The sequence below is a fragment of the Pristiophorus japonicus genome, chromosome 3 (genome assembly GCF_044704955.1).
Source record: "Pristiophorus japonicus isolate sPriJap1 chromosome 3, sPriJap1.hap1, whole genome shotgun sequence".
Taxonomy (NCBI): domain Eukaryota; kingdom Metazoa; phylum Chordata; class Chondrichthyes; family Pristiophoridae; genus Pristiophorus; species Pristiophorus japonicus.
In genome coordinates, this window is record NC_091979.1 from 65,590,873 (window position 1) to 65,617,784 (window position 26,912).

Here is a 26,912-nt window from a genome sequence, read left to right on the forward strand (position 1 = left end):
TTGCCTTCCTGATTACTTGCTATACCTGCATGCTAACATTTTGTGTTTCACGTACAAGACCCCCAGATCCCTCTGTATTGCAGCATTTTGTAATCTCTCCCAATTTAAATAATAATTTGCTTTTTTATTTTTCCTACCAAAGTGGATAACCTCACATTTTCCCACACGATACTCCATCTGCCAAATTTTTGCTCACTCACTTAGCCTGTCTATATCCCTTTGTAGATTCTTTGTGTCCCCCACACAATTTGCTTTCCCATCTATCTTTGTTTAATTAGAAAATTTGGCTACATTACACTCGGTCCCTTCATCCAAGTCATTAATATAGATTGTAAATAGTTGAGGCAACAGCACTGATCCCTGCGGCACCCCACTAGTTACTGTTTGTCAACCTGAAAATGAACCATTTATCCCGACTCTCTTTTTTTCTGTTTGTTAGCCAATCCTCTATCCATGCTAATATATTACCCCCAACACCGTGAGCTCTTACCTTGTGCCTTTTATGTGGCACCTTATCGAATGTCTTCTGGAAATTCAAATACATGACATCTACTGGTTCCCCTTTATCCACTCTGCTCATTACATCCTCAAAAAACTCCAGTAATTTTGTCAAACATGATTTCCCTTTCCTAAACCCATGATGACTCTGCTTGACTGCATTATGATTTTCTAAATGTCCGGCTACTACTTCCTCAACAATGGACTCCAGCATTTTCTCAAGAACAAATGTTATGCTAACTGGTCAACAGTTTCCTGCTTTCGGTTTCCCTCCTTTCTTAAATAGGGGCGTTACAATTGCAATTTTCCAATCCACTGGGACCTCTTCAGAATCCACGGAAGTTTGGTAGATTACAACTAATGCATCCACTATCTCTGCAGCCACTTCTTTTAAGACCCTAGGATGCAGGCCATCAGGTCCGGGGGACTTGTCCACCTTTCGTTCCATTAGTTTGCCCAGTACTTTTACTCTAGTGATAGTGATTGTTTTAAGTTCCCCCCTCCCCTTCTTGTTCCTATGTTCCTAAACTCAGAAATAAATTCCAATCAAAATCCAGTAAGTAAATTAGAATGGAACCCACAAGTAGTATTTTGTTTCTCTTACTCTTTTCTGACTATGAAATGATGATAATTAAAATAATTTTCACATAGCAGTAGTCTAATTCCACAGCAATAAAAGCCTAAATTTTCAAATGATTTAAATCACAACTCTTGCTTTTGAATGCCTTGGCCAAGTAGTAGAGATATATATCTTACTTGAGTATCTTGCATTGGTACATTGTTTTTTTTTTACTTGTTCTCAGGATGTGGCAATGCAGGCAGGGCTGCATTTAGGGCCCATCTTCAGCTGTCCTGAGAAGGTGGTGATGGGCCTAGTTCTTGAAGTTCTACAGTTCCTGTGGTGATGGTGCTCCCACAATAGTGTTTGGCAGAGAATCCCAGGATACTGACGCAGTGGGGATGAAGGAAATGTGATAAATTTCCAATTCAGGTTGTTCAATGACTTGAAGATGAACTTGGATGTGATGCTGTTCCCTGGACATGTCTGCTCTTAGACAGCATATAAGAAGGCCATTCGATCCATCGTGTCTATGCCAGCTGTATGCCAGGGCAATCGAAAACTAATTGCACTGTGCTGTTCTGCCATTATAATGTTCCCAATGTTGGGGAAGTCCAGAACCAGGGGTCACAGTCTAAGGATAAGGGGTAAGCCATTTAGGACCGAGATGAGGAGAAACTTCTTCACCCAAAGAGTGGTGAACCTGTGGAATTCTCTACCACAGAAAGTAGTTGAGGCCAATTCACTAAATATATTCAAAAGGGAGTTAGATGAAGTCCTTGCTACTAGGGGGAATCAAGGGGTATGGCGAGAAAGCAGGAAGGGGGTACTGAAGTTGCATGTTCAGCCATGAACTCATTGAATGGCGGTGCAGGCTAGAAGGGCTGAATGGCCGACTCCTGCAACTATTTTCTATGTTTCTATGTTTCTATTACAGTTATGCATCTTCGCCTGCTTCAAATATTTATCCATTTTTCTTCTAAAAGATGCACTGGTCTCTGCCTCAACCACTTCTTGTGGCAAACCATTCCATGCTCTAACAACCCTCTTGGTAAAGAGATTTCCCCTAATTTCTCTCCTCACTCTTTTAATAAAAATTTAAATGGATGACCCCTGGTCACTGACAGAGGAAATAGTCTTTTCCAAATTACTCAAACAAAACATCTAGTAAATCTCCGCTAGCATCATCTACTCTGGTGGAAATAGACCCAGCATTTTAAGTCATTCCCATTACTATAGTTTCTCATCCCTAGCATCAACCTAGTGAATCTATAATGTATATTTTCTTTGGTTTAATGGCCAAAGAGAACATAATTTATTGACTTGAATGATATGGACCTGAACATTGTTGAATCATTAGCGAACATACCCACTCTTAGCTTTATGATGGGGAAAAGGTCATGGATGAAGCAGGTGAAATGGTGGGACTGAGAATGCTTCCCTTAGGAGCTCATGCAGTGATGTCCTGGGTCTGCAATGATTGGCCCCGAACAACCATGACTAGCAGCTTATGTATTACTGGCGAGTAACATAGAAAATAGGTGCAGGAATAGGCCATTCGGCCCTTCGAGCCTGCACCACCATTCAATAAGATCATGGCTAATCATTCCCTCAGTGCCCCTTTCCTGCTTTCTCTCCATACCCCTTGATCCCCTTAGCCGTAAGGGCCACATCCCTCTTGAATATATCCAATGAACTGGCATCAACATCTCTCTGCGGCAGGGAATTCCACAGGTTAACAACTCTCTGAGTGAAGAAGTTTCTCCTCATCTCAATCCTAAATGGCCAACCCCTTATCCTAAGACCGTGTCCCCTGGTTCTGGACTTCCCCAACATCGGGAACATTCCACCCGCATCTAACCTGTCCCATCCTGTCAGAATCTTATATGTTTCTATGCTATCCCCTCTCATCCTTCTAAACTCCAATGTATAAAGGGCCCAGTTGATCCAGTCTCTCCTCATATGTCAGTCCAGCCATCCCGGGAATCAGTCATGTGAATCTTCGCTGCACTCCTTTAATAGCAAGAACATCCTTCCTCAGATTAGGAAATCAAAACTGACCACAATATTCCAGGTGAGGCCTCACCAAGGCCCTGTACAACTGCAGTAAGACTTCCCTGCTCCTAATACTCAAGTCCCCTAGAAGTGAAGGCCAACATACCATTTGCCTTCTGCACCGCCTACTATAGCTGTATGCCAACTTTCAATGACTGATGAACCATGACACCCAGGTCTCGTTATACCTCCTCTTTTCCTAATCTGCCGCCATTCAGATAATATTCTGTCTTCGCGTTTTTGCCCCCAAAGTGGATTTATCCACATTATACTGCATCTGCCACTCATTTTCCCACTCACCTAACCTGTCCAAGTCACCCTGCAGCCTCTTAACATCCCCCTCACAGCTCACACTGCCACCCAGTTTAGTGGCATCTGCAAACTTGGAGGTATTACACTCAATTCCTTCATCTAAATCATTGATGTATATTGTAAAGAGCTGGAGTCCCAGCACTGAGCCCTGCAGCACTCCACTAGTCACTGCCTGCCATTCTGAAAAGGATCCGTTTATCCCGACTCTCTGCTTCCTGCCTGCCAACCAGTTCTCTATCCACGTCAGTATATTACCCCCAATACCATGTGCTTTGATTTTGCACACCAATCTCTTGTGTGGGACCTTGTCAAAAGCCTTTTGAAAGCCCAAATACACCACATCCACTGGTTCTCCCTTGTCCACTCTACTAGTTACATCCTCAAAAAATTCCAGAAGATTTGTCAAGCATGATTTCCTTTTCATAAATCCATGCTGACTTGGACTGATCCTGTCACTGCTTTCCAAATGCGCTGCTATTTCATCCTTAATAATTGATTCCAACATTTTCCCCACTGACATCAGGCTAACCGGTCTATAATTATCCGCTTTCTCTCTCCCTCCCTTTTTAAAAAGTGGTGTTACATTAGCTACCCTCCAGTCCATAGGAATTGATCCAGAGTCGATAGACTGTTGGAAAATGATCACCAATGCATCCACTATTTCTAGGGCCACTTCCTTAAGTACTCTGGGATGCAGACTATCAGGCCCCGGGGATTTATCAGCCTTCAATCCCCTCAATTTCCCCAACACAATTTCCCACCTAATAAGGATATCCTTCAGTTCCTCCTTCTCACTAGACCCTCGGTCCCCTAGTACTTCCGGAAGGTTATTTGTGTCTTCCTTCGTGAAGACAGAACCAAAGTATTTGTTCAATTGGTCTGCCATTTATTTGTTTCCCATTATAAATTCACCTGAATCCGACTGCAAGGGACCTACATTTGTCTTCACTAATCTTTTTCTCTTCACATAGCTATAGAAGCTTTTGCAGTCAGTTTTTATGTTCCCGGCAAGCTTTTTTTCGTACTCTATTTTCCCCCTCTTAATTAAACCCTTTGTCCTCCTCTGTTGAATTCTAAATTTCTCCCAGTCCTCAGGTTTGCTGTTTTTTCTGGTCAATTTATATGCCTCTTCCTTGGATTTAACACGATCCTTAATTTCCCTTGTTAGCCACGGTTGAGCCACCTTCCCCGTTTTATTTTTTACTCCAGACAGGGATGTACAATTGCTGAAGTTCAACCATGTCGGTGTCACTTGATGGCACTATTGATGACACCCCTGCCACTTTACTTATGATTGGGAGGAAGCTGATAAGGCGGTTAGGGTTAGATTTACCCTCTTTTCTTATGGATAGGACATATCTGGGCAACATTCTACATTGTTGGGTAGATGCCAGTGTCATAGCAGTACTGAAACTTGTTGGCTAGCTTCTTTGCGATGCACCTTTAGTGCTCTTACTAGCTATAGAAGGTATTGGTGAGGCCACACCTGGAATACTGCGTGCAGTTTTGGTTTCCATATTTACGAAAGGATATACTTGCTTTGGTGGCAGTTCAGAGAAGGTTCACTAGGTTGATTCCGGGGATGAGGGTGTTGACTTATGAGGAAAGGTTGAGTAGGTTGGGCCTCTACTCATTGGAATTCAGAAGAATGAGAGATGATCTTATCGAAACGTATAAGATTATGAGGGGGCTTGACAAGGTGGGTGCAGAGAGAATGTTTCCACTGATAGGGAGACTAGAACTAGAGGGCATGATCTTAGAATAAGGGCCCGCCCATTTAAAACAGAGATGAGGAGAAATGTCTTCTCTCAGAAATGTTGTAAATCTGTGGAATTCACTGCCTCAGAGAGCTGTGGAAGCTGGGACATTGAATAAATTTAAGACAGAACTAGAGAGTTTCTTAAACGATAAGGGGATAAGGGGTTATGGGGAGCGGGTGGCGAAGTGGAGCTGAGTCCATGATCAGATCAGCCATGATCTTATTGAATGGCGGAGCAGGCTCGAGGGGCCATATGGCCTACTCCTGTTCCTATTTCTTATGTTCTTATGACCTTAAATATATAATAAAGCTCTTTTAAAAAATGATCTACATATTTACAAGAATTGACTATAATTTTGTTAAGATACTACAGTACTACAAGTCAGTCAACATTTAGAAATTTAGGTGACCCAATTTAAATGCCTACCTGTAAGAGGCCCACATTCAAATACATCTTTTATTACTCCAGATCTTGGTTTTGGTTCTAAGGTTTATAAGAGAAAACTGACTACACCTTATCTGTTTTATATGGTGATGAACAATCAGGAATACAACCTGTAATGTTCTACAGAATGAAATCCTCATTACCATATCATTAATATGAGATGACATTGTAACCTAAAATAACTATTTTCATTCCCTTATTACTCCAAAAGCCTTCATAAACACTTTACGTTTGTAATATTAAGCAATCTATGATATTAACCATAAAATTATCAACTCTGTAATTATTCAAAATTGTTATGAAAGGAATAGCAGATAACCTTGAAATCTCTTGGGTTCCTGCCAAAGAATGACTGACAGGCATAACACTGTTACAATCACAAATTGGATACACATCAGCATATTACGAACATTGGGTTTGATATAATTAGGACCTGTGTGCCATAGCAGTCACATTGAAATCGGATGTTTATATGTTTCATCCAAAACTCAGCTGCTCGTATCTTAACCCTCACCAAGTCCTGTTCGCCCTTCACCCCTCACCCCTATGCTCGTTGACCTACATTGGCTCCTGGTTTGGCAACACCTCAAATTTAAAATTGTCATCCTAGTGTTCAATTCCCTCCATGGCCTTGCCCCTCCCCATCTCTGCATCCTCCTCCAGCCCTACAACCCTTCTAGATTTCTGTGCTCATCCAGTTCTGACCTCTTCTGCACCTCTGATTTCCTTCGCCCTACCATTGCTGGCCATGCCTTCAACTGCCTCGGCCCCAAGCTCTGGAATTCCCTCCCTAAACCTTTCCAACTCACTACTCTCTCCTCCTTTAAGATGTTCCTTAAAACCTACCTCTTTGACCAAGCTTTTGGTCACTTGTCTCAGTATCTCATGTAGCTTAGTGTCAAATTCCTGCGAAGTGCCTTGGGACATTTTACTATGTTAAAGGTGCTATATAAATGCACATTATTGTTGTTATTATATCAAATGAGTTAACTTATTGGAGACAACCATTCACAACTTTTTTACAAGTCGCAAGAAGACTCGAGCACCAACATTACACTATTTCTGCAGATATCAATTGGTTTTACCTTTGCATCAGTGTAAACTAGGTATATAACTATCCAGTGCACATTTAGACAGAGCTATGAAACCATATTCAGAAAATAAAACTGCACACTATTGCAAAGCTAATTAAAACATATTCTCATCGATTGGGGCTTAGAGCTTTTGAACTTTATTTTCAGTAGTTTAATGATAACAGAGAGTAGAAACTCCTGACAGATCTCTCTAAACATTAAATCAGTCTGACAGCCCTGAACTCAGAGCATGTTCTATTGTCCCCTGATCAAAGCACGACCGCACTTTTCAAAGAATGAATGTAGATTTGCTACTTTAAAATCCGTTCTTCCTCAAAATTTGGAATTCTACTGTTATCCATTGCCAATCTATTTTAATTGTTGCAGGGGGATTTGAGACATGTAACATACACGTATAATGCATTGATATCGAATATCAGTAAATCAGATGCACAGCAATTTGAGCATAATGCTCAAACTAGTTCTTGATCTCTCTTAGAAATATGTCTCTAGAATATTTAAACTATTTCAGGAACAGGGTGGTGCTTTGGTCAGCACAATGTCCTTTCATCTAAGTACCAGGGTTTGAATCCAGCTCAGATTCCCAGGGGAACATCAAATGTAACCCATTGTTATTTAATGCAGGCATACAACACTAAATTGCTCATAATTCAACACAACTTTGCACTGGACTGGAAATCTCCGAGACTAAAAGGGTGTCGAGCATGTGAAATGGAAAGAAAATTACACTGGTGCAGTAAAAGGATTACCTGCTGAAGTTTGGGGTTAAGCATATTGCTAGTGGAGAGTCGGTGTTTAATTTGCACTTGGCCATTTTATAGCTACCCTGGAATACTTGCTATCGATACTCTGCGACATATGTGGAAAAAACTGGTGTATTCTTTAGCATTCAAATCCCTCCCCTAATGGACACGAAACAATTACCTGGCACTCCACCCAAAGAAAATCTTAAATTACAATATTTACTAAATTCTGATCTTTAAGGACACAATTTGTACAGATCATTGTAATTTTAATCAGTATTGTAACATAACTGTGACGTACCAGAATTGCGACAAAGATTGGAGTTCACCAACTTCTTGTTTTGATCGTAGCAGGCTATGGCTAGATAACGTATACCCTGACCACAGACTTTGATATCTCCTTGAATCTTCATGCCAAGTTGAAGTGTCACCTTGTTTTCAGGAAGAATACAATCTGACCAATTTCCTTGTGGTTGACTGATAAATGTGTCACATGGGCAAGTCTTAGTCTCGACTAGTGGATCCTTGTGGCACTTCTCTTTCTTCTTACTTTTTCCTAATTGAACAAAAAAAACCTTACATTTTTAACTCCGTCCATAATTCATTTCTCTGATGCTGTTTGACAGTCATTTAGAGTGCAAAATATTTAACAATAACATTCATTCTTCACCAAAATGTATAAAACAATCAGCATCTCTGTGGGTGGAAGTCATAACCTGAGACATGTGATGAAATTCCAAACTAATAAATGACTTCTTATTCACATTTCATGATGTTTTGACCTTTTTTCCACTGAAAGTATTTGGAAAAAAGGATTTTTTTTAAATATTGATGTTTGAAAGCAAAATGTATTCACACCACTTAAAACAAAAGATACTGAAACGATGCATGGTTAAAATGCTAGTAAGTCAAGCTTTGATGTTATTTCCCCATATACTGTAAATAATATGCAATATATTAGTCTGCCTCGGTAATTAATAAATAGGATAACCCTTTTTCTGGGTACGCTCTAGTGCCTTTTAACTGGGAACAGAGACAGAAACAGTCAGTGAAATTTTAAACAGAAAGTTGTCAGCCTTTGGCCAGGCTTGAAAGGAGAATGCAAGAGGTTAGCGAGTAGTTGTTTTGTCTTAGTCAAGCGAGATAACTGACTGATATGGGGAAGTGTGTTCATTATTTTGTATGATCATGTGAAGACACTGTCAGAACTAAGTCAATCCAACCATGTCTGTTGTTTTGTATGTGCACTCACTGAGAAAAAGAGCAACTTAACAATTCATATCCCACCTCATCTTAGCAAGTGCTTATTCAGTCCGTCTTCAAGGAGATTGAAGAACACAAATGCAAAGAACACAAGTATCCAGCTCAGATCTCAAGGGGATACTACTATTACGTCTTTAGATTACACTATCAATGCAGTTAGATATTAGGCAGTAAAGTATACTCCTAAACTTAAGATGCTCATATTGCTTACTGGAACAACTAGCAAGATCATTTGTAAGGCAGGTCTCTAAACTTGTATCATACATGATACGTCCTTGTTATACAGTATAAATGCACACGAGATTGAGAGAAGGTCAGTTTGTGACCTGTCCTTTATTCCATTGCAGTCAAGTGATGGAAGTGGGTGGAGCTTCCCCTTTTATATCTGAAGGTCCAGGTTAGGAGTGTCTCCCACAAGTTCACCACCTCGTGGTAAATGTTCTCACAATGCACAACTTAGGTCAGATTATACATGGGTTACAATGCTGGTTGAATACATGACAATACATACCAGAGACTTGTCCAATATACAGTAAACACCTCAAATCACTGGAGAAATACCACCAACGCTGTCTCCACAAGATCCTGCAAATCCCCTGGGACGATAAACGCACCAACATCAGTGTTCTCAATCAGGTCATCCCCACCATCGAAGCACTGACCACACTCGACCAGCTCTGTTGGGCGGGCCACATCGTCCACATGCTCGACACAAGACTCCCAAAGCAAGCGCTGTACTCCGAACTCCTATACGGCAAGCGATCCCCAGGTGGGCAGAGGAAACATTTCAAGGACACCCTCAAAGCCTCCTTGATAAAGTGCAACATCCCCAACGACACCTGGGAATCCCTAGCCAAAGACTGCCCTAAGTGGAGGAAGAGCATCTGGGAGGGCGCTGAGCACCTCGAGTCTCGTTGCCGAGAGCACGCAGAAATCAAGCACAGGCAACGGAAGGAGTGTGCGGCAAACCAGACTCCCCACCCACCCTTTCCTTCAACGACTGTCTGTCCCACCTGTGACAGAGACTGTAATTCCTGTATTGGACTGAAGAGTCACCTGAGAACTCACTTTTAGAGTGGAAGCAAGTCTTCCTTGATTTCGAGGGACTGCCGATGATGATGTTACTGGATGAGGCCTGGTAATTCCGGTTGGAGGTAAAAGAAGAACTGGCATTCATTTCAAACAGAACCATTTACCCATTTTTTTTATAATGGGCCAGATTTTGCTGTAAAAGTAACGGTGAGGCTAACAGAACTTACCGCTATTTATGTGCAAATTGGAACGCAAATTCTGGTGACCGCACTTGCGCAGTTAAACACGGAAATCCAGAAGTTGCTGTCTGAGATACCTACTCCTCCAAAAGCTGTGAAAAAGCGACATCTCGCCATCTGACTCAACATAAAGTTGCTGTAATTACCTCAAAGACGGCCTGGATTTTGGGCTTTTTGGATTTCAGGGCGTTAATTGAGGCGGGGCAGTAAAGATTGCTGAAATTAGTTTGCGCCTTCGACTGCAAGTTTCAGCGAAAAAGTAAGTTGGAGGAGCGTTGGTGTTAAGTCAAACATTGCACAACGGACTTTGTGCGCCCGAGCCAAAACTTGTGTCGTTAAAGGAGGGTGCCATTTTGCGCATGCGTAGTGTTTTCTTTTCCTGTCGCAATGCAGGGCGCGGCAGCTTCCTGTGCGCATGCGCATGTAAACCACCCCACTTTAGTCACTTCTGCAGAGATGGAGGAGAAGGAGGGAAGGCAGCGTGCCAGGCACTTCAGCAATGAGATGAGTGAGGCCTTAGTCCATGCAGTGGAGAGGAGGTGATCCTCGCTCCATCTTGCTAGGGGAGCCAGACTACTCCCACCTGTATTTAAGAGGCTGTGGAGGGACATTTCACAGGAGGTCTCTGCTGCAGACACTGTGCCCAGAACTGGGATAGAATGTCAAAAAAAGTTCAACGACCTTACCAGATCCGTCAGGTTGAGCACCATTCACATTTACGTATGCCTCCTTTCCTTCTAACATGAATCTCACACACTATGTGAAGTCCTTTATGCATCTGGTCCCTCTCAAAAGTCTTGCTGTCTGTGGGGTGGGTTTCACAATGCATAAGAAAGATGAAGGTTTACTTCTGCACCCATTGCCTTCTAAAGATCGATGCACATGAACTCACTAATTTACATCCTTCCTCACAATACACTCCCACTGCTGACTCTCAGAAAGATCACCAGCAGCCCCTATGTTACATCCCTCTAACCTTCTAGCAATCGTTCACGAAGCTCATGCAACATCCAAACAAATTGAACAGAAGCCACTGGAACATTCACAGTCTCACCGATTGTATTATGGTAGGCACAACAGGAGAGTAATAACCCTTTCTGAACCCTTCCTATTTTTCTCTTTGCAGTTGAAGTACTCCCACACAGGAGGGCCAGCAGTGCACAGGCATGGGGCCACCTCAAATACTGGAACTAAATGATGTCGAGGAACGGGTGTCAGCTCTAATTGGAGTAGCAGCTCGGGCAGTTGCCGGGCGATACTGAGCCCCCTTTGGGTAATGAGGGTATGTAAATTGGTAGAGACTGAAGACACTGCATTGAGATGCATAATTAAGTGGCGGCGGCTCTTTAAATGAACATGTACAATGCCACCTTCCTCATGTCACCCTGCCCCCTCTCTTGCTGCTAACCAGAAGTATGTGTTTTTGACCTTGCAGAAGATCAGCCACAATCACGCCAGCCTTCCCGGGATGCATCAATCTCAGGTCATGGCGGTGATGATGAGGCAATGGACACAACCAATATTACTGAGCCGCAGAGCCAACCAGTTGCCCCGTCTCCACACCTGTCATCTGGCGGCAATTAGATTTTTGAGGGGTTTGAGTTTTCAGAGATTCCTGACCCCAATCGCCGACAGCAACGCAGTGCGAGAGGGCAATCTCACAGGCCAGCTCTCCGGTGGGTGAGTCAGCAAAGTCAGTCTGCTCAACGACAGGCAGACATGGAACTGCACTTGGTGGAAATGTCCAGGGAAAACACAGGAATGAACTGTGAGCTCATCGCAGAATTGGGTCGGATCCCAGAGAGCATTGACAAGCTTACAGCGAATGTTGCGGAGGCAGCATCATGGATTGTCAATGCGACTCAGGACACAGAGGCTGGTGGTCTTGAGCAATGACGGTGGCGTTCCAGAGTGTATGGCACGTGCCCTTGAGCACGTTACAGCATCGCACGAATTGCAGGCACTAACTACGCTTCAACTTGGTGATGTGATGCGGTCAATGACTGCTGCCATCCTCTCTAAGTCCCCACTGTCCAATGGGGAAAGGACAGTGCCGAAGCAGACCAGCAAGTTGTGGAGACATCATGCTCTGGATGCTGAGGCCCAACCCCGTCGGAGAGTGAGTGGCTCTCAGGAAATGGAAGGTGCTGTCCTACCTCAGGAAGATAGCATTCCGGCTCCCACCACTGACTCGCCAACCATGCACCATACACAGTTGACAACCCAGCCACCAGTGACTGCTTCCGCCGATGATGAATTCAAGCAGTCTAAAGCAGGGCCTTCCAGGCCAAGAGCTGATCCAGGGCATCCTCAGAAGCCTTCTGCATTGTCTGGCCCCCGCAACACAGCAGCCCTCGAGCAGACTTGCTCATGTGAAATTGTTCACATTGTAAATAGTTATATCTTAAGAAATTGTTCAGTTTGCATTGTGTTCATTTAATTTTGGTTTGTTGCGGGTGGGGGGGCATTGTTCATTATTGATGTTAATAAAAATGTATCTTGCACCTTTGCCATTGGTGCCTTGTGTCTCATTGCGGAGTTCAGTGTAGATGGCACAGAGTCGTGAGTCAAAGCTGCAACACCACCTTCCTCATTCAAGCAAACCGGTCAATGATGAACTGGCGATGTAAGGCTTTTGCTGCGGCCGCATCTCCATGCTGCCTCCGTTGTGTTTGTAGTGGATCCGCAATGGATTCCTCGCCAGGCTCGTCTTCCTCGTCCTCCTCCTTCTGCTGGGTTGGCCTGCCATCCCCACTGGCAATGCCTGGCCCCTCATGATGGTTACGTTGTGTAGCATGCAGCGCACCACAAAGAATTCTGAGACCTGTTGAGGGGAGTATTGAAGGCTGCCTCGAGAATGGTCCAGGCATCGAAAACGCTGCTTGAGCATGCCAATTGTTTGTTCGATGATGTTGCGGGTGGTTGCACAGCTGTCATTGTAGCACTGCTTGGCTTCTGTAGCAGGGTTCCAAATGGGGGTCATGAGCCAGGTGGCCAAGCTGTAACCTTTGTCCACAATCAGCCAGCCATGCTCTGGATGTTGTGTCTGAAACATTCGTGACATAGAAACATAGAAAATAGTTGCAGGAGTAGGCCATTCGGCCCTTCGAGCCTGCACCACCATTCAATAAGATCATGGCTGATCATTCATAAGAACATAAGAACATAAGAATTAGGAACAGGAGTAGGCCATCTAGCGACTCGAGCCTGCTCCGCCATTCAATAAGATCATGGCTGATCTGGCCGTGGACTCAGCTCTACTTACCCGCCTGCTCCCCGTAACCCTTAATTCCCTTATTGGTTTTAAAATCTATCTATCTGTGACTTGAATACATTCAATGAGCTCGCTTCAACTGCTTTCTTGGGCCGAGAATTCCACAGATTCACAACCACCTGGGAGAAGAAATTCCTTCTCAACTCAGTTTTAAATTGGCTCCCCCGTATTTTGAGGCTGTGCCCCCTAGTACTAGTCTCCCCAACCAGTGGAAACAACCTCTCCGCCTCTATCTTGTCTATCCCTTTCATGATTTTATATGTTTCTGTAAGATCACCCCTCATTCTTCTGAACTCCAACGAGTAAAGACCCAGTCTACTCAATCTATCATCATAAGGTAATCCCCTCATCTCCGGAATCAGCCTAGTGAATCGTCTCTGTACCTCCTCCAAAGCTAGTATATCCTTCCTTAAGAAAGGTGACCAAAACTGCACGCAGTACTCCAGGTGCGGCCTCACCAATACCCTATACAGTTGCAGCAGGACCTCCCTGCTTTTGTACTCCATCCCTCTCGCAATGAAGGCCAACATTCCATTCACCTTCCTGATTATCTGCTGCACCTGCAAACTAACTTTTTGGGATTCATGTACAAGGAAGGGCGGTCAGTCGTTGGTGTGCGTCAGCGCCCAGCTCGCGACTTTCCGTCTTCAGACCCTGCAGAAATACCTTTACGTCGAGCCCCCTCCTAGGTGGTGCGCTCTGGCGAGGTATTTCTTCCGCCAGCAGCGCGACCTCAATTATGACACGCAGCTCCTGTTTGTGAACCTGGAGGGTGCCAGGACCGCCCTCCGGGAGCTGCCTGTCTTTTACAGGGAACTCATCAGGGTCTGGAACAAAGTCTCCACCAAGCGCAGCTCTCCGCCGGCTGGAGTGGCGGCCGTCCTGCAGGAGCCGCTGCTCGGGAATCCGTACCTCCACGACCGAGGTTTTATGTGGCGGTCGGAAGAGAGGGCTGTGGCTGGTGAGGTGACCAGGGTCAGGGACCTGCTCGATGGTGGAGGAGCGGGCTGGATGGCGCCAGACACGCTGGCGCGGCGCCTAAACTCTGCCAACGTCCGCCACGCGGCCGATGCCATCGAGGCGCTAAAAACAGCTCTGGGCCCTGACTCCGTTAGGTGCATCGAGGAGGCTCAAGCACGTGGGGAGATCCCGTCCGAACTGACCCCCGTCCGGACGGAATTCCTCATCGGCGCCAAACCCCGGAACCTCCCTCGGGGGCCGGCGCCTCACAACTTAAGCCGCCTCGGGGAAATCCCCTCCGTGCCTTTCAGTTCCGCGCGGAGGGGTTTCCTGTACGGGCTGCTCCTGCACACTCTCAACTTTGCCATCCTCGCCGGCCGTCCGGACACGCCATGGCGTACCATCTTGCCGTCCGGAGGAGGCGGGGGTCCCCGATGGAGGGCACTCTACGCAGGGGTCCTCCCACTATTCATCGGGGACTTGGCCTGGAGGGTGGTGCACGGAGCAGTGCCGTGCAATAAATTTTTAAGCCGGTTCACGGACTCCCAGGCCGCCTGCAATTTCTGCGGTTTGGAGGAGTCCGTGTTCCATGTTTTTATTGAGTGCACGAGGTTGCAGCCCCTGTTCCATTATTTGAAGGGGCTGCTCCTGAAATTCTGGCTGCACTTCAGTCCCACTCTCCTGACCTTTGGGCACCCTGTGCGGAGGGGAGCGGGTAGGTCCGAAGGCCTCCTCGTAGGACTGCTCCTGGGCACGGCCAAGGGTGCCATCAGCCGGTCCAGGCAGCGGGTGGTCGAGGGGGTCATTCAACCTGACTGCCTGCCTCTCTTCCGCTCTTACATCCGGTCCAGGGTGTCCTTGGAGATGGAGCACGCGGTGTCCACCGGTACGCTCGCGGCCTTCCGCGAGAGGTGGGCACCGGAGGGACTGGAGTGCATCATCACGCCCGGCAACCAAATTTTAATTCGATTTTACGTTTTAAAGTTTAATTTGTTTTCATTGCCGGTGCTTTTAGTGTCCCCCTCCCCTTTTATAGGGGGCACTGGAAAAATGTGATTTTAGCACCCCAAAAAAAAACAAAAAAAAAAGGAAAAAAAAAAGGGGCCTTGAAAATGTCTGCTGTGTCACCCAGGCGGGTGGCATGGTTTTAATGTTTATGTTTATTTTCAGGTAAACTCAAAAGAGTTTCATGCACAAAGACCCCCAGGTCCCTCTGCACCTCAGCATGTTGTAATTTCTCCACATTCAAATAATATTCCCTTTTACTGTTTTTTTTCCCAAGGTGGATGACCTCACAATTTCCGACATTGTATTCCATCTGCCAAACCTTAAGCCCATTCACTTAACCTATCCAAATCTCTTTGCAGTCTCTCTGTGTCCTCTACACAACCCGCTTTCCCACTAATCTTTGTGACATCTGCAAATTTTGTTACACTACATTCTGTCCCTTCTTCAAGGTCATCTATGTATATTGTAAACAGTTGTGGTCTCAGCACCGATCCCTGTGGCACACCACTAACCAGCGATTTCCAACACGAAAAGGACCCATTTATCCCGACTCTCTGCTTTCTGTTAGACAGCCAATTCTCGATCCATGCTAATACATTTCCTCTGACTCCGCGTATCTCTACCTTCTGCAGTAACCTTTTGTGTGGCACCTGATCGAATGCCTTTTGGAAATCTAAATACACCACATCCATCGGTACACCTCTATCCACCATGCTCGTTATATCCTCAAAGAATTCCAGTGAATTAGTTAAACATGATTTCCCCTTCATGAATCCATGCTGCGTCTGCGTCTTCATCCTCAGTACCCCTTTCTTGCTTTCTCTCCATACCCCTTGATCCCTTTGGCCATAAGGACCATATCTAACTCCCTCTTGAATATATCTAACAAACTGGCATCAACAACTCTCTGTGGGAGAGAATTCCACAGGTTAACAACTCTCTGAGTGAAGAAGTTTCTCCTCATCTCGATCCTAAATGGCTTACCCCTTATCCTAAGACTGTGACCCCGGTTCTGGGCTTCCCCAACATCGGGAACATTCTTCCTGCATCTAACCTGTCCAATCCCATCAGAATTTTATATGTTTCTATGAAATCCCCTCTCATTCTTCGAAACTCCAGTGAATACAGGCCAAGTCGATCCAGTCTTTCCTCATATGTCAGTCCTGCCATCCCGGGAATCAGTATCGTGAACCTTCACTGCACTCCCTCAACAGCAAGAACATCCTTCCTCAGATTAGGAAACCAAAACTGAACACAATATTCCAGGTGAGGCCTCACCAAGGCCCTGTACAACTGCAGTAAGACCTGCTCCTATACTCAAATTCCCTAACATGCCATTTGCCTTCTTCACGGTCTGCTGCACTTGCATGCCAACCTTCAATGACTGATGTACCATGACTCCCAGGTCTCGTTACACCTCCCCTTTTCCTAATCTGCTGCCATTCAGATAATATTCTGCCTTCATGTTTTTGCCACCAAAGTTTATAACCTCACATTTATCCACATTACACTGCATCTGCCATACATTTGCCCACTCACCTAACCTGTCCAAGTCACCCTGCAGCCTCTTAGCATCCCCCTCACAACTCACACCGCCACTCAGATTAGTGTCATCTGCAAACTTGGAGATATTACATTCAATTCCTTCCTCTAAATCATTGATGTATATTGTAAATAGCTGGGGTCCCAGCACTGAACTCTGCGGCACCCCACTAGTCATTGCCTGCCATTCTGAAAAAGACCCGTTTACTCCGACTCTCTGCTTCCTGTCTGCCAAACAGTTCTCTATCCACGTCAATACATTACCTCCAATACCATGTGCTTTAATTTTGCACACTATCTCTTGTGTGGGACCTTGTCAAAAGCCTTTTGAAAGTCCAACTACACCACATCCACTGGTTCTCCCTTGTCCACTCTACTAATTACATCCTCAAAAAATTCTAGAAGATTTGTCAAGCATGATTTCCCTTTCATAAATCCATGCTGATTTGGATTGATCCTGTCACTGCTTTCCAAACGCGCTACTATTTCATCTTTGATAATTGATTCTAGCATTTTTCCCACCACCGATGTCAGGCTAACCGGTCTATAATTCCCCGTTTTCTCTCTCCCTCCTTTTTAAAAAAGTGGTTTTACATTAGCTACCCTCCAGTCCATGCAAGATGAAACCTCCATGTCTACTCCCTGCATAGTGGGCATGCACTGTGAGGATGCGCTGTGTGTGGTCGCAGACCAGCTGTACATTTAGGGAGTGGTATCGTTTTTGGTTTCTGAAGATCACTGCATTGTGTAATGGTTCTCACAAGGCAACGTGTGTGTTGTCAATGGCTCCTTGAAACTTAGGGAAGTCTACAATTCTTCCAAATCCTAAAGCCCTCTCATTCTGGCTGTCCCTGTACATTTGGAACTTTATCATAGAATCGTAGAAATTTACAGCATGGAAGGAGGCCATTTTGGCCCATTGTGTCCGCATCGGCCAACCAAGAGCTATCCAGCCTAATCCAACCTTCCAGCTCTTGATCCGTAGCCCAGTAGGTTACAGCACTTTAAGTGCACATCCAAGTATTTTTTTAAATGTGATGAGGGTTTCTGCCTCTACCATCCTTTCAGGCAGTGAGTTCCAGACACCCACCACCCTCTGGGTGAAGAAAGTTTGCCTCATTTCTCCTCTAAACCCCCCCACCCCCCCCACATTACATTAAATCTATGCCCCCTGGTTGTTGATCACTCCGCCAAGGGAAACAGATCCTTCCTGTCCACTCTATCCAGGCCCCTCATAATTTTATACACCTCAATCAGGTCTCCCCTCAGCCTCCTCTGTTTCAAAGAAAACAGACCCAGCATCTCCAATCTTTCCTCATAGCCAAAATTCTCCAGTCCAGGCAACATTCTTATAAATCTCCTCTGCACTCTTTCCAGTGCAATCTCAAGATTTATAAAGTCCATTCTGCATGTGTACAGTGCCCTTGTAACCTGGCAAATGCTGCAATGTGCAGGTTGCTGAGAGATGCTGCATATGTCCCCTGCTGCTGCTGGAAGGAGCCGGAGGCATAGCACACCATTACCACAGTCACCTTCACCTCAACGGGCAGTGCAGTCCTGTTACTGCTGGTAAGCAGTAGGTCTGCCTGTAGGAGCTGGCATATCTCTGTCAGCACTTCTTTTCAGAAGTGCAACTTTCTAAAGCACTGCGCCTCAGAGATCTGGAGATATGAGCGATGTTCCCTGTAAACCCATGGGAGGTAAAGCCTCCTCCCCACATGTCTACGACCTTTTAGAATACATGGCCCAACATGGCCAGGAACCCTTCTTCCAGTTTGAAGCCGCCTGCCAAGCAACCAGCATGATACGCTGGCGAACTAGTATTGCTCCATTGACATCTCTCACCAACCTTATAAGCAAAGTGTCATGGCACATAAAAGTGCCATTTGCAACTCGAAGCCTCACGTAGCATTCTGTGCGCAACCGTAGCAGTCACTGACAACTGCGGTATAAGATCCTCCGGCCTCCGTTTAAATATGCTGCCAATAGCACCTGCTGCTCCCTGGGACAGTCTGTTTTTTTCAGGTGTTTCCTGAGATGGTGGTAAATGAGGCGTGAAGGCCTATAGTTCCATCCGGGGCGCCAGCACGGCCTTGCATGACGATTGACGTCATAATCACACTGAAAACGGAGGGCGGGGCGGTAAGTTTTTGCGCTGGCACAAATCAATAGTCGAATCTTATGGTCGGGCGCTAAATCCTGGATGCCCGGCACAAAACCCAAAAATAGCATTTAACGCCCCGCCAGAGAGCTAACCGAGGCACAAATTAGTCGAAAATCCAGCCTATGGACTAAATTTGCCAAAGAAGTTAGGCTTGGCCATTCCAGTCTATGTAACCTTTTAGCAGTGTGGTACATCTTAATTACTGCAAACAACCTCTCGGGGATTGAAAACTAACTTTTACAAGTTTATAGTCTCATTCCTTCAGTTTTTAATTATTGTTGGAGATTTTTTTTTAATAACTTAAATTAAAAAAATGTTGTTTAACTTTTTCTTTCTGTCTCTTATCTCTTTCTCTGAATCCAATATTCCTTTCCCTCTCTTTATTTTGCATTCTGTACCTGATTTGACATTGAATTCACCATTCTAATTGACACTTCCTAGTTCAGACTATGCGCTGCTTATTAACGATTCGTTAATCTGATTGGTTAAGGAGATACACCATTGCTTGCTCTGTTCACACAGGTCCCAGATATCTTGTAGAGGATGCTGTGCTTTTTGGATGATAGGAATTTGCCATGCAAAAGCCGATAGAAAGTCTATGGTCAACGGTAAGTACAAGTGTAATGCATCGCTCAGAGCAAGATTTAGCCCATTATGAATAAAGTATTCCTGTCACCTGTTTGCTAATGTGTAACAAGATTAACTGTAACAGAATCATAGAATATTGCTGCTTTTTGGCCCACATGGGATATCTAGTTTAGCCATACTCTCTTGCTCACTTCCCATACTCAATACTCTTCATTTTAGAACAACTTTTTAAAACACTTATGGGCTCTGCTTCAATAGCCATTTTTGGCAAATAAATCTGTATTCTAACCATTTTCTATGCAAATAAATTATTTCTAACCTCCCCTTTCATTCTTTTTGTGAATATTAAAATGTTTTGCCCACTTCTTACTCTCTCACCAAACAATGAAAACAATCTACATCATCATAACCTTAACATTCTCTATCAAGTCGCTCCTCAACCCTCTCAGCTCCAATAAAAACGTCATAAATTCTACAGTCTGTCTTCATAACAGTAGCCTCTCATTCCTTGAACATGCTAGTGAATCTGCACATTTTCCATTGCTTTTGTATATTTTCTAATGTGGTATGCAAATAACACAACAAAAATGGCATAACTGAGGCCCTCTACAAGTTTAACATTACCTCATAGCTTTTGCTTTCTGCACCTCCACATACCAAACCAAGAATTTGATTTGTCTTGTTTACTGCCTTATCTATGTGTATGGCTCAGGGACAGGAGGATGTTACTGTGAGTCAGGAAGGTACGGGGACCCAGGATGCAGTGATGGAGGAGCCTCAGCCCTTATCCAACAGGTACGAGATACTTGCTACCTGTATGGATGAGGAAAAAGATTGCAGGGAGGATGGGCAAACTGACGGTGGCACTGTGGTACAGGGGACCATCCAAGTGGGGGGAGAAGGAAGGAATGTGGTAGTGGTAGGGGACAGTATAGTCAGGGGGATAGATACTATTCTCTAAGCTGTGACAAGGAGTTCTGGAGGTTGTATTGTCTGCCAGGATTAAGGATATCTCCTCGCGGCTGGAGAAGAACTTGGAGTGGGAGGGGGCAGGATCCAGTTGTCGTGGTCCACGTAGGAACCAATGACATTGGTAGAACTAAGAATGAGATTCTGCTGAGGGAGTTTGAGGAGCAGAACGGATCAGAGAGTTAAATGCGTGGCTCAAAGAGTGGTGTGGGAAAAAGGAGTTTCAATTCCTGGAGTACTGGCACCAGTACTGGGGAAAGAGGGAGCTGTTCGTTGGGACGGGCTCCACTTAAACCGGGCTTGGACCAGTGCCTGGCGAATCAAATTATTGGGGCTGTAGATAGGGCTTTAAACTAAAAATGGGGGGGAGGGGGGGAGGGGGGGGTGCGGTCAGATGAGGGGAAATTTAGAAATCTAAAGAGGAAGGTCAATGCAATAGGGCAGTGTAGCGATTTGGTTAAAAATAAACAGTGTGACAGGAAGGGATAGAAAGTTTAATGGTAGCAATGCAGCAGAGAATAAGGTCAAAGCAGGGAATAATGGTAAAAACTTTAAATTAAAAGCTCTTTATCTGAATGCATGAAGTATTCATAACAAGATAGATGAACTAGTGGCATAAATAGAGATAAAAAGGTCTGATCAAATAGTCATTACAGAGACATGATTGCAAGGTGACCAAAGTTGGGAACTAAATGTTTCAGGGTACTTGACGTTTTGAAAAGACAGGCAGAATGGAAAAGGAGGGGGGATAGCCCTGATAATAAAGGATGGCATAATGACAATAGAGAGAAAGGATCTCGGCTCGCAAGATCAGGAAGTAGAATCGGTATGGGTGGAGGTAAGGAATAACAAGGAGCAGAAAAAACTGGTGGGAGCAGTATATAGGCCTCCTAACAGTAGCTATACCATTGGACAGAATATTAATCAAGAAATAGTAGGAGCCTGTAACAAAGGTAATGCATTAATTGTGGGGACTTTAATCTTCATATAGACGAGACTAAATCAAATTGGCAAAGGTAGCCTGGAGATGGAGTTCATGGAACAATACATCATGGAACCAAACAGGGATCTCGTTTTATGTAGTGAGATAGGGTTCATTAGCACTCTCATAGTAAGGGATCCTCTGGGGCAGAGTGGTCATAATATGATAGAATGTCACATTACGTTTGAGAGTGACTTACCTAAGTCTGACACCAGAGTCTGAAACTTAAATAAAGCCAATTACATAGGTATGAAGGTCAAGTTGGCTGAGGTAGATTGGAAAAATAGATTAAAAGGTATGACAGTCGATAAGCAGTGGCAAGCGTTTGAAGAAATATTTCATAACCTTCAACAAAAATACATTCCATTGAGAAACAAAACCTCCACAAGAAAAGTGATCCATCTGTGGCTAACTAAAGAAGTTAAGGATAGCATTAGATTGAAATAAGAAGCTTATAATGTTGCGAAGAATAGTGGTAAGCCTGAGGATTGAGAGAGTTTCAGAAACCAGCAAAGGATGACTAAAAAATGGATAAAACAGGAAAAAATAGAATGAGAGAAAACTACCAAGAAATATAAAAACAGATTGTAAAAGCTTCTACAAGTATGTAAAAGGGAAGAGAGTAACAAAAGTAAACATTGGTCCCTCAGAGGCTGAGGCAGGAGAAATTATTATGGGGAATAAGGAAATGGCAGAAACATTAAACAAATATTTTGTATCTGTCTTCACAGTAGAAGATGCAAAAAGCATACCTAAAATGGTGGTGAACCAAAAGTCTAATGAGGGTGAGGAACTTAACGTAATTAATATCAGTAGATAAAAAGTACTGGAGAAACTAATGGGACTAAAAGCCAACAAATCCCCTGGATGTAACGACCTACATCCTGGGGTTCTAAAAGAGGTGGCTGCAGAGAAAGTGGATGCATTGGTTTTGATCTTCCAAAATTCCCTAGATTCTAGAACAGACCCAGCGGATTGGAAGATAGCAAATGTAACACCGTATTCAAGAAAAGAGGGAAAGAGAAAACAGGGAACTACAGGCCAATTAGCCTGACATCATTCATCAGGAAAATACTGGAATCCATTGTTAAGGAAGTGATATCAGGGCACTTAGAAAATCAAAACATGATTAGGCAGAGTCAACATGGTTTTATGAAAGGGAAATCGTGTTTGACATACTTATTGATTTTTAAAGATGTAACTGGCAGGTAAAAAAAGGAGAACCAGTGGATATGGTATATTTGGATTTCCAAAAGGCATTTGATAAGGTGCCACATAAAATGTTATTGCACAAGATAAGTGCTCATGGGATTGGAGGTAATGTATCAGCATGGATAGAGGATTGGTTAACAGAAAACAGAGAGTTGTAAATCTTTGGAATTCTCTGCCCTAGAGAGCTGTGGATGCTGAGTCACTGAATATATTCAAGGCTGAGCTAGATAGATTTTTGGAGTCCAGAGGAATCAAGGGATATGGAGATCAGGTGGGAAATTGGAGTTGAGGTCGATGATCAGCCATGATCTTATTGAAGGGCGGAGCAGGCTCGAGGGGCCATATGGCCTGCACATTAAGATCCTTTTGGTCTTCTACGCCAAGTAATTTTTTAACATTTAAGGTTATTTCCTTTCTCTCAAAACATAGAAACATACAGAATAGGTGCAGGAGTAGGCCATTCGGCCCTTCGAGCCTGCACCACCATTCAATAAGATCATGGCTGATTATTCATCTCAGTACCCCTTTCCTGCTTTCTCTCCATACCCCTTGATCCCCTTAGCCGTAAAGGCCATATCTAAATCCCTCTTGAAAATATCCAATGAACTGGCATCAACAACTCTCTGCGGTAGGGAATTCCACAGGTTAACAACTCTCTCAGTCCTAAATAGCTTTCCCCTTATCCTTAGCCTATGTCCCCTGGTTCTGGAATTCCCCAACATCGGGAACATTCTTCCTGCATCTAACCTGTCCAGTCCCGTCAGAATTTTATATGTTTCTATGAGATCCTCTCTCATCCTTCTAAACTCCAGTGAATACAGGCCTAGTCGATCCAGTCTCTCTTCATATGTCAGTCCTGCCATCCCGGGAATCAGTCTGGTGAACCTTCGCTGCACTCCCTCAATAGCAAGAACGTCCTTCCTCAGATTAGGAGACCAAAATTGAACACAATATTCCAGGTGAGGCCTCACTAAGGCCCTGTACAACTGCAGTAAGGCTTCCCTGCTCCTATACTCATATCGCCTAGCTATGAAGGCCAACATACCATTTGCCTTCTTCACCGCCTGCTGTACTTGCATGCCAACTTTCAATGACTGATGTACCATGACACCCAGGTCTCGTTGCACCTCCCCTTTTCCTAATCTGCCGCTATTCAGATAATATTCTGCCCTCGTGTTTTTGCCATCAAAGTGGATAACCTCATATTTATCCACATTATACTGCATCTGCCACTCGTTTGCCCACTCACCTAACCTGTCCAATTCATCCTGCAGCCTTTTAGCATCCTCCTCACATCTCACACTGCTACCCAGCTTAGTGTCATCTGCAAACTTGGAAATATTATACTCAATTCCCTCATCCAAATCATTAATGTATATTGTAAATAGCTGGGGTCTTTGCAGAACACCTCCATTCAGTTCGTAAGTGTGACCCTGAGCTTCGGTCGTCTATCACTAGGGCTAGACTTTCCACTAAGGGGCCATCGCCCAAAAAAGTGGATGATGTTCCGGCGATGTGGGATGTCTCGGCCTTGCTGATCACCAGCACATCGCCCATTTTCTTTTTTGCGATTTTCCACTCGGCCTTACCCCGGCGATGTCAAATGGGCAATGTGATTTATCGGCGATCTCACAATCGCCCACCTAAAACGGAAGTAAAAAAAAGCTTCTCTAGCAACGCTACTGTGCGCATGTGTGGAAATGTATTTTTTGTGGTTGATTTTCTTTGCTGCGTTTTGAGAGGTCAGGGGTCATCACACATGCTCAGAAGCACGGGGAGGATCAGAGAGAGAAAGAGAGAGGAAGGAAGGAAGGGAGGAGTAGTTGGTTGAGTGTCTGTGATTGGAAAAATTGTCTTTTTGTTAAGTATCTATTTTTTTTCAGTTCTGAATAATTTTTTGGACAAATATATTACCATAATATACAATATACAACATACAAAATATTGTATAATTTAATTTAAAATATATTCAACTCTATATTTGAATGGAGGGTGAAAGTGAACGTAAAAGGGCTAAGCCCTTTAGCGAGGAGGCCCACGAAGCGTTGGTAAACGTCGTGAGCGGCAGGTGGACAGATTTAACACAGGGTGGGCAGGGGAAACCTCCACCCCGTGCCTATAGGATAATCTGGGCCGAGATTGCCGATGTGGTGACATCGGCACCCAATGAAGTGCGTACACCGGACCAGTGCCATAAAAGATAGAACAGCCTGCTGTCAGCAGCCAGAGTAATTTGCATTATATATTTAAAATTATACATATGTAATATTTAAATGATGTATGGACATTTAAATTGTAATCTTCAATGTCATTTCATTATAGTATTAATTAATTAAATTATGAAATAATTTATGCATCTTTACACGAAATTGAATTTTAATTATGGAATATTGTTTATATTGTTCATATTGTTCATATGCAATGCAAGGTTGACTTATGAAGATTGGTTGAGTCGATACTCATTGGAGTTCAGAAGAATAAGCGGTTGTAATTCAATGCAAGGTTCTAATCAAACATTTAAATATGTCAATCTGAAATGTTTATTACCAAGTCAATTAGCTTATGCCATGCAATGTTATCTTATCATTTACAGAAGTAGATTTCTTTGAATAGAGCAGAGCAGAGGAGGACAGGCGGTGGCTCGGCTCAACTGCAACAACTTAGTTAATACGAGGAGCTTAGTGGTGCCTGACAGCCTTTCAGTCACAACCCGTGATGTGGCTGAACCCACCCCTGAGTCTCGTGAGTAATGGAAAATATGAAAATATCTTAGTTACGCATGTAATGTCCTGTAATGATAATGCTTTATGATATATACTTTTGAAGTAATCATGATTCACGAATGAGGTCATGTCAGCTCTGGTGATATGGGGTATTGAAAATTATTTATATATAATGAGTTATTGAAAAATTGGTATGTATTGATATGTATGTTTAATAATAACGAGCACTGTTAATGCCCTAATAAGTTGTCTTTAAATGTTTAGAAATGTTTAGAAATGTCATTTGTCTTTTTAAGGTCAAGTGTCATTAGAAATAACTCCTCCTGGAATGTCAATGACTTTGCAGGAGGAAGAGGAGGAAGACCATCAAAATGTGGAGCAAGAGCAGGAGGAGGAGGCGTTGGAGGAGGAGTAGGAGGAGGAAGAGGATGATCTTGTTTTTGTGGGGGGTGAACAACCTGCGGCCATCTCAATTGAGATGGCAGAGGCACCGGGACCAAGCGGTGTACAGGTGATGACACCAAGGCGTGAACTTTTGCCAATGCCGAACCCACGGAGGTCAGGTCTGCGGGGTGGGCAATCGCCTACCATGGAGGGCCAGAAGGAGAGCTTGATATCTCTGTGCAGGGAGACGGTCGAAATCGGTCGCGACCTTATCCAGGGTTTCACGGGTTTCTCCACAAACTAGAACCAGTTCTCCGCAAGCTGGAGCCAGTTCTCTGAGAATTGGAGCCAATTTCCAGCAATCTGGAGCAAGTTCAGCACGAACTTCTTCAACTGATCTCCCGTGCAAACACAGACAGTACGGGAGACGTTGGAGGCAATTTGTGAGTAAACCACCGCAACCAATGCCCTTCGGCATGCGTTGATGTCTGCACACAGCGCTGCACCCCAAGGTGTCGTGTCAGCTCGCAGCAAAACTTTAAAGTCCTGTCCCCTCAGTACAGATTCACATGAGGCATGTAGTGAAGCCAAGGTCACTCTGGACCTGCACCTTTTATTTCACAGCTCTGGAATGCTGCACTTGCCTGAGACCTGTGCTTTTCTACCTGTCTCTTGCAAGTGCACCCCCTGTGGTAAGGTATGCTGGTGGTTACAGGTCATATCTTATTACAGTCATGTATAGCATGTTGGGATGCAGTTATATATAATAATGTAAGATACATGACATCACCCTCCCCCAAGGTCTTATTGTCTTTATAAGTTCAGTCTCTCAGGTGGTTTAAGCTCTCGCGCTGAGCGTCTGAGTTGTGGTTCAGTTGTTTGCCTTGGTGTCTGTTTTTCTTTGGGTGTGGTTGCTGGTATCTCACCTGGGCTGTCTGTTTCGATTGATGTGATTGTTGTTGACTCGCCTGGGCTGTCTGTTGCGATTGTCCTTTCCTCAGGTTGTCCCCTCTGTCTGTCCACCAGGTGTGGTGCGAGTTCCACATTGTAGTCTGCCTCTGGTTCCACAGTGCTGTTGCTAAATCTGCTTTTGACTTGGTCTACATG

General features: G+C 44.2%; 1 protein-coding gene across 7 annotated transcripts in view; it reads right to left on the reverse strand.

Annotated features, from left to right (window-relative positions):
• thsd7ba (thrombospondin, type I, domain containing 7Ba) overlaps positions 1-26,912 on the reverse strand; it is a 1,512,301-nt gene that overhangs the window by 377,474 nt on the left and 1,107,915 nt on the right. For all 7 annotated transcript variants that reach the window (XM_070875389.1, XM_070875388.1, XM_070875385.1 and 4 more), the window contains one exon: positions 7,767-8,021. In XM_070875389.1, coding sequence (XP_070731490.1) covers positions 7,767-8,021 — 255 coding nt within the window. The remainder of the gene's footprint in view (positions 1-7,766; positions 8,022-26,912) is intronic.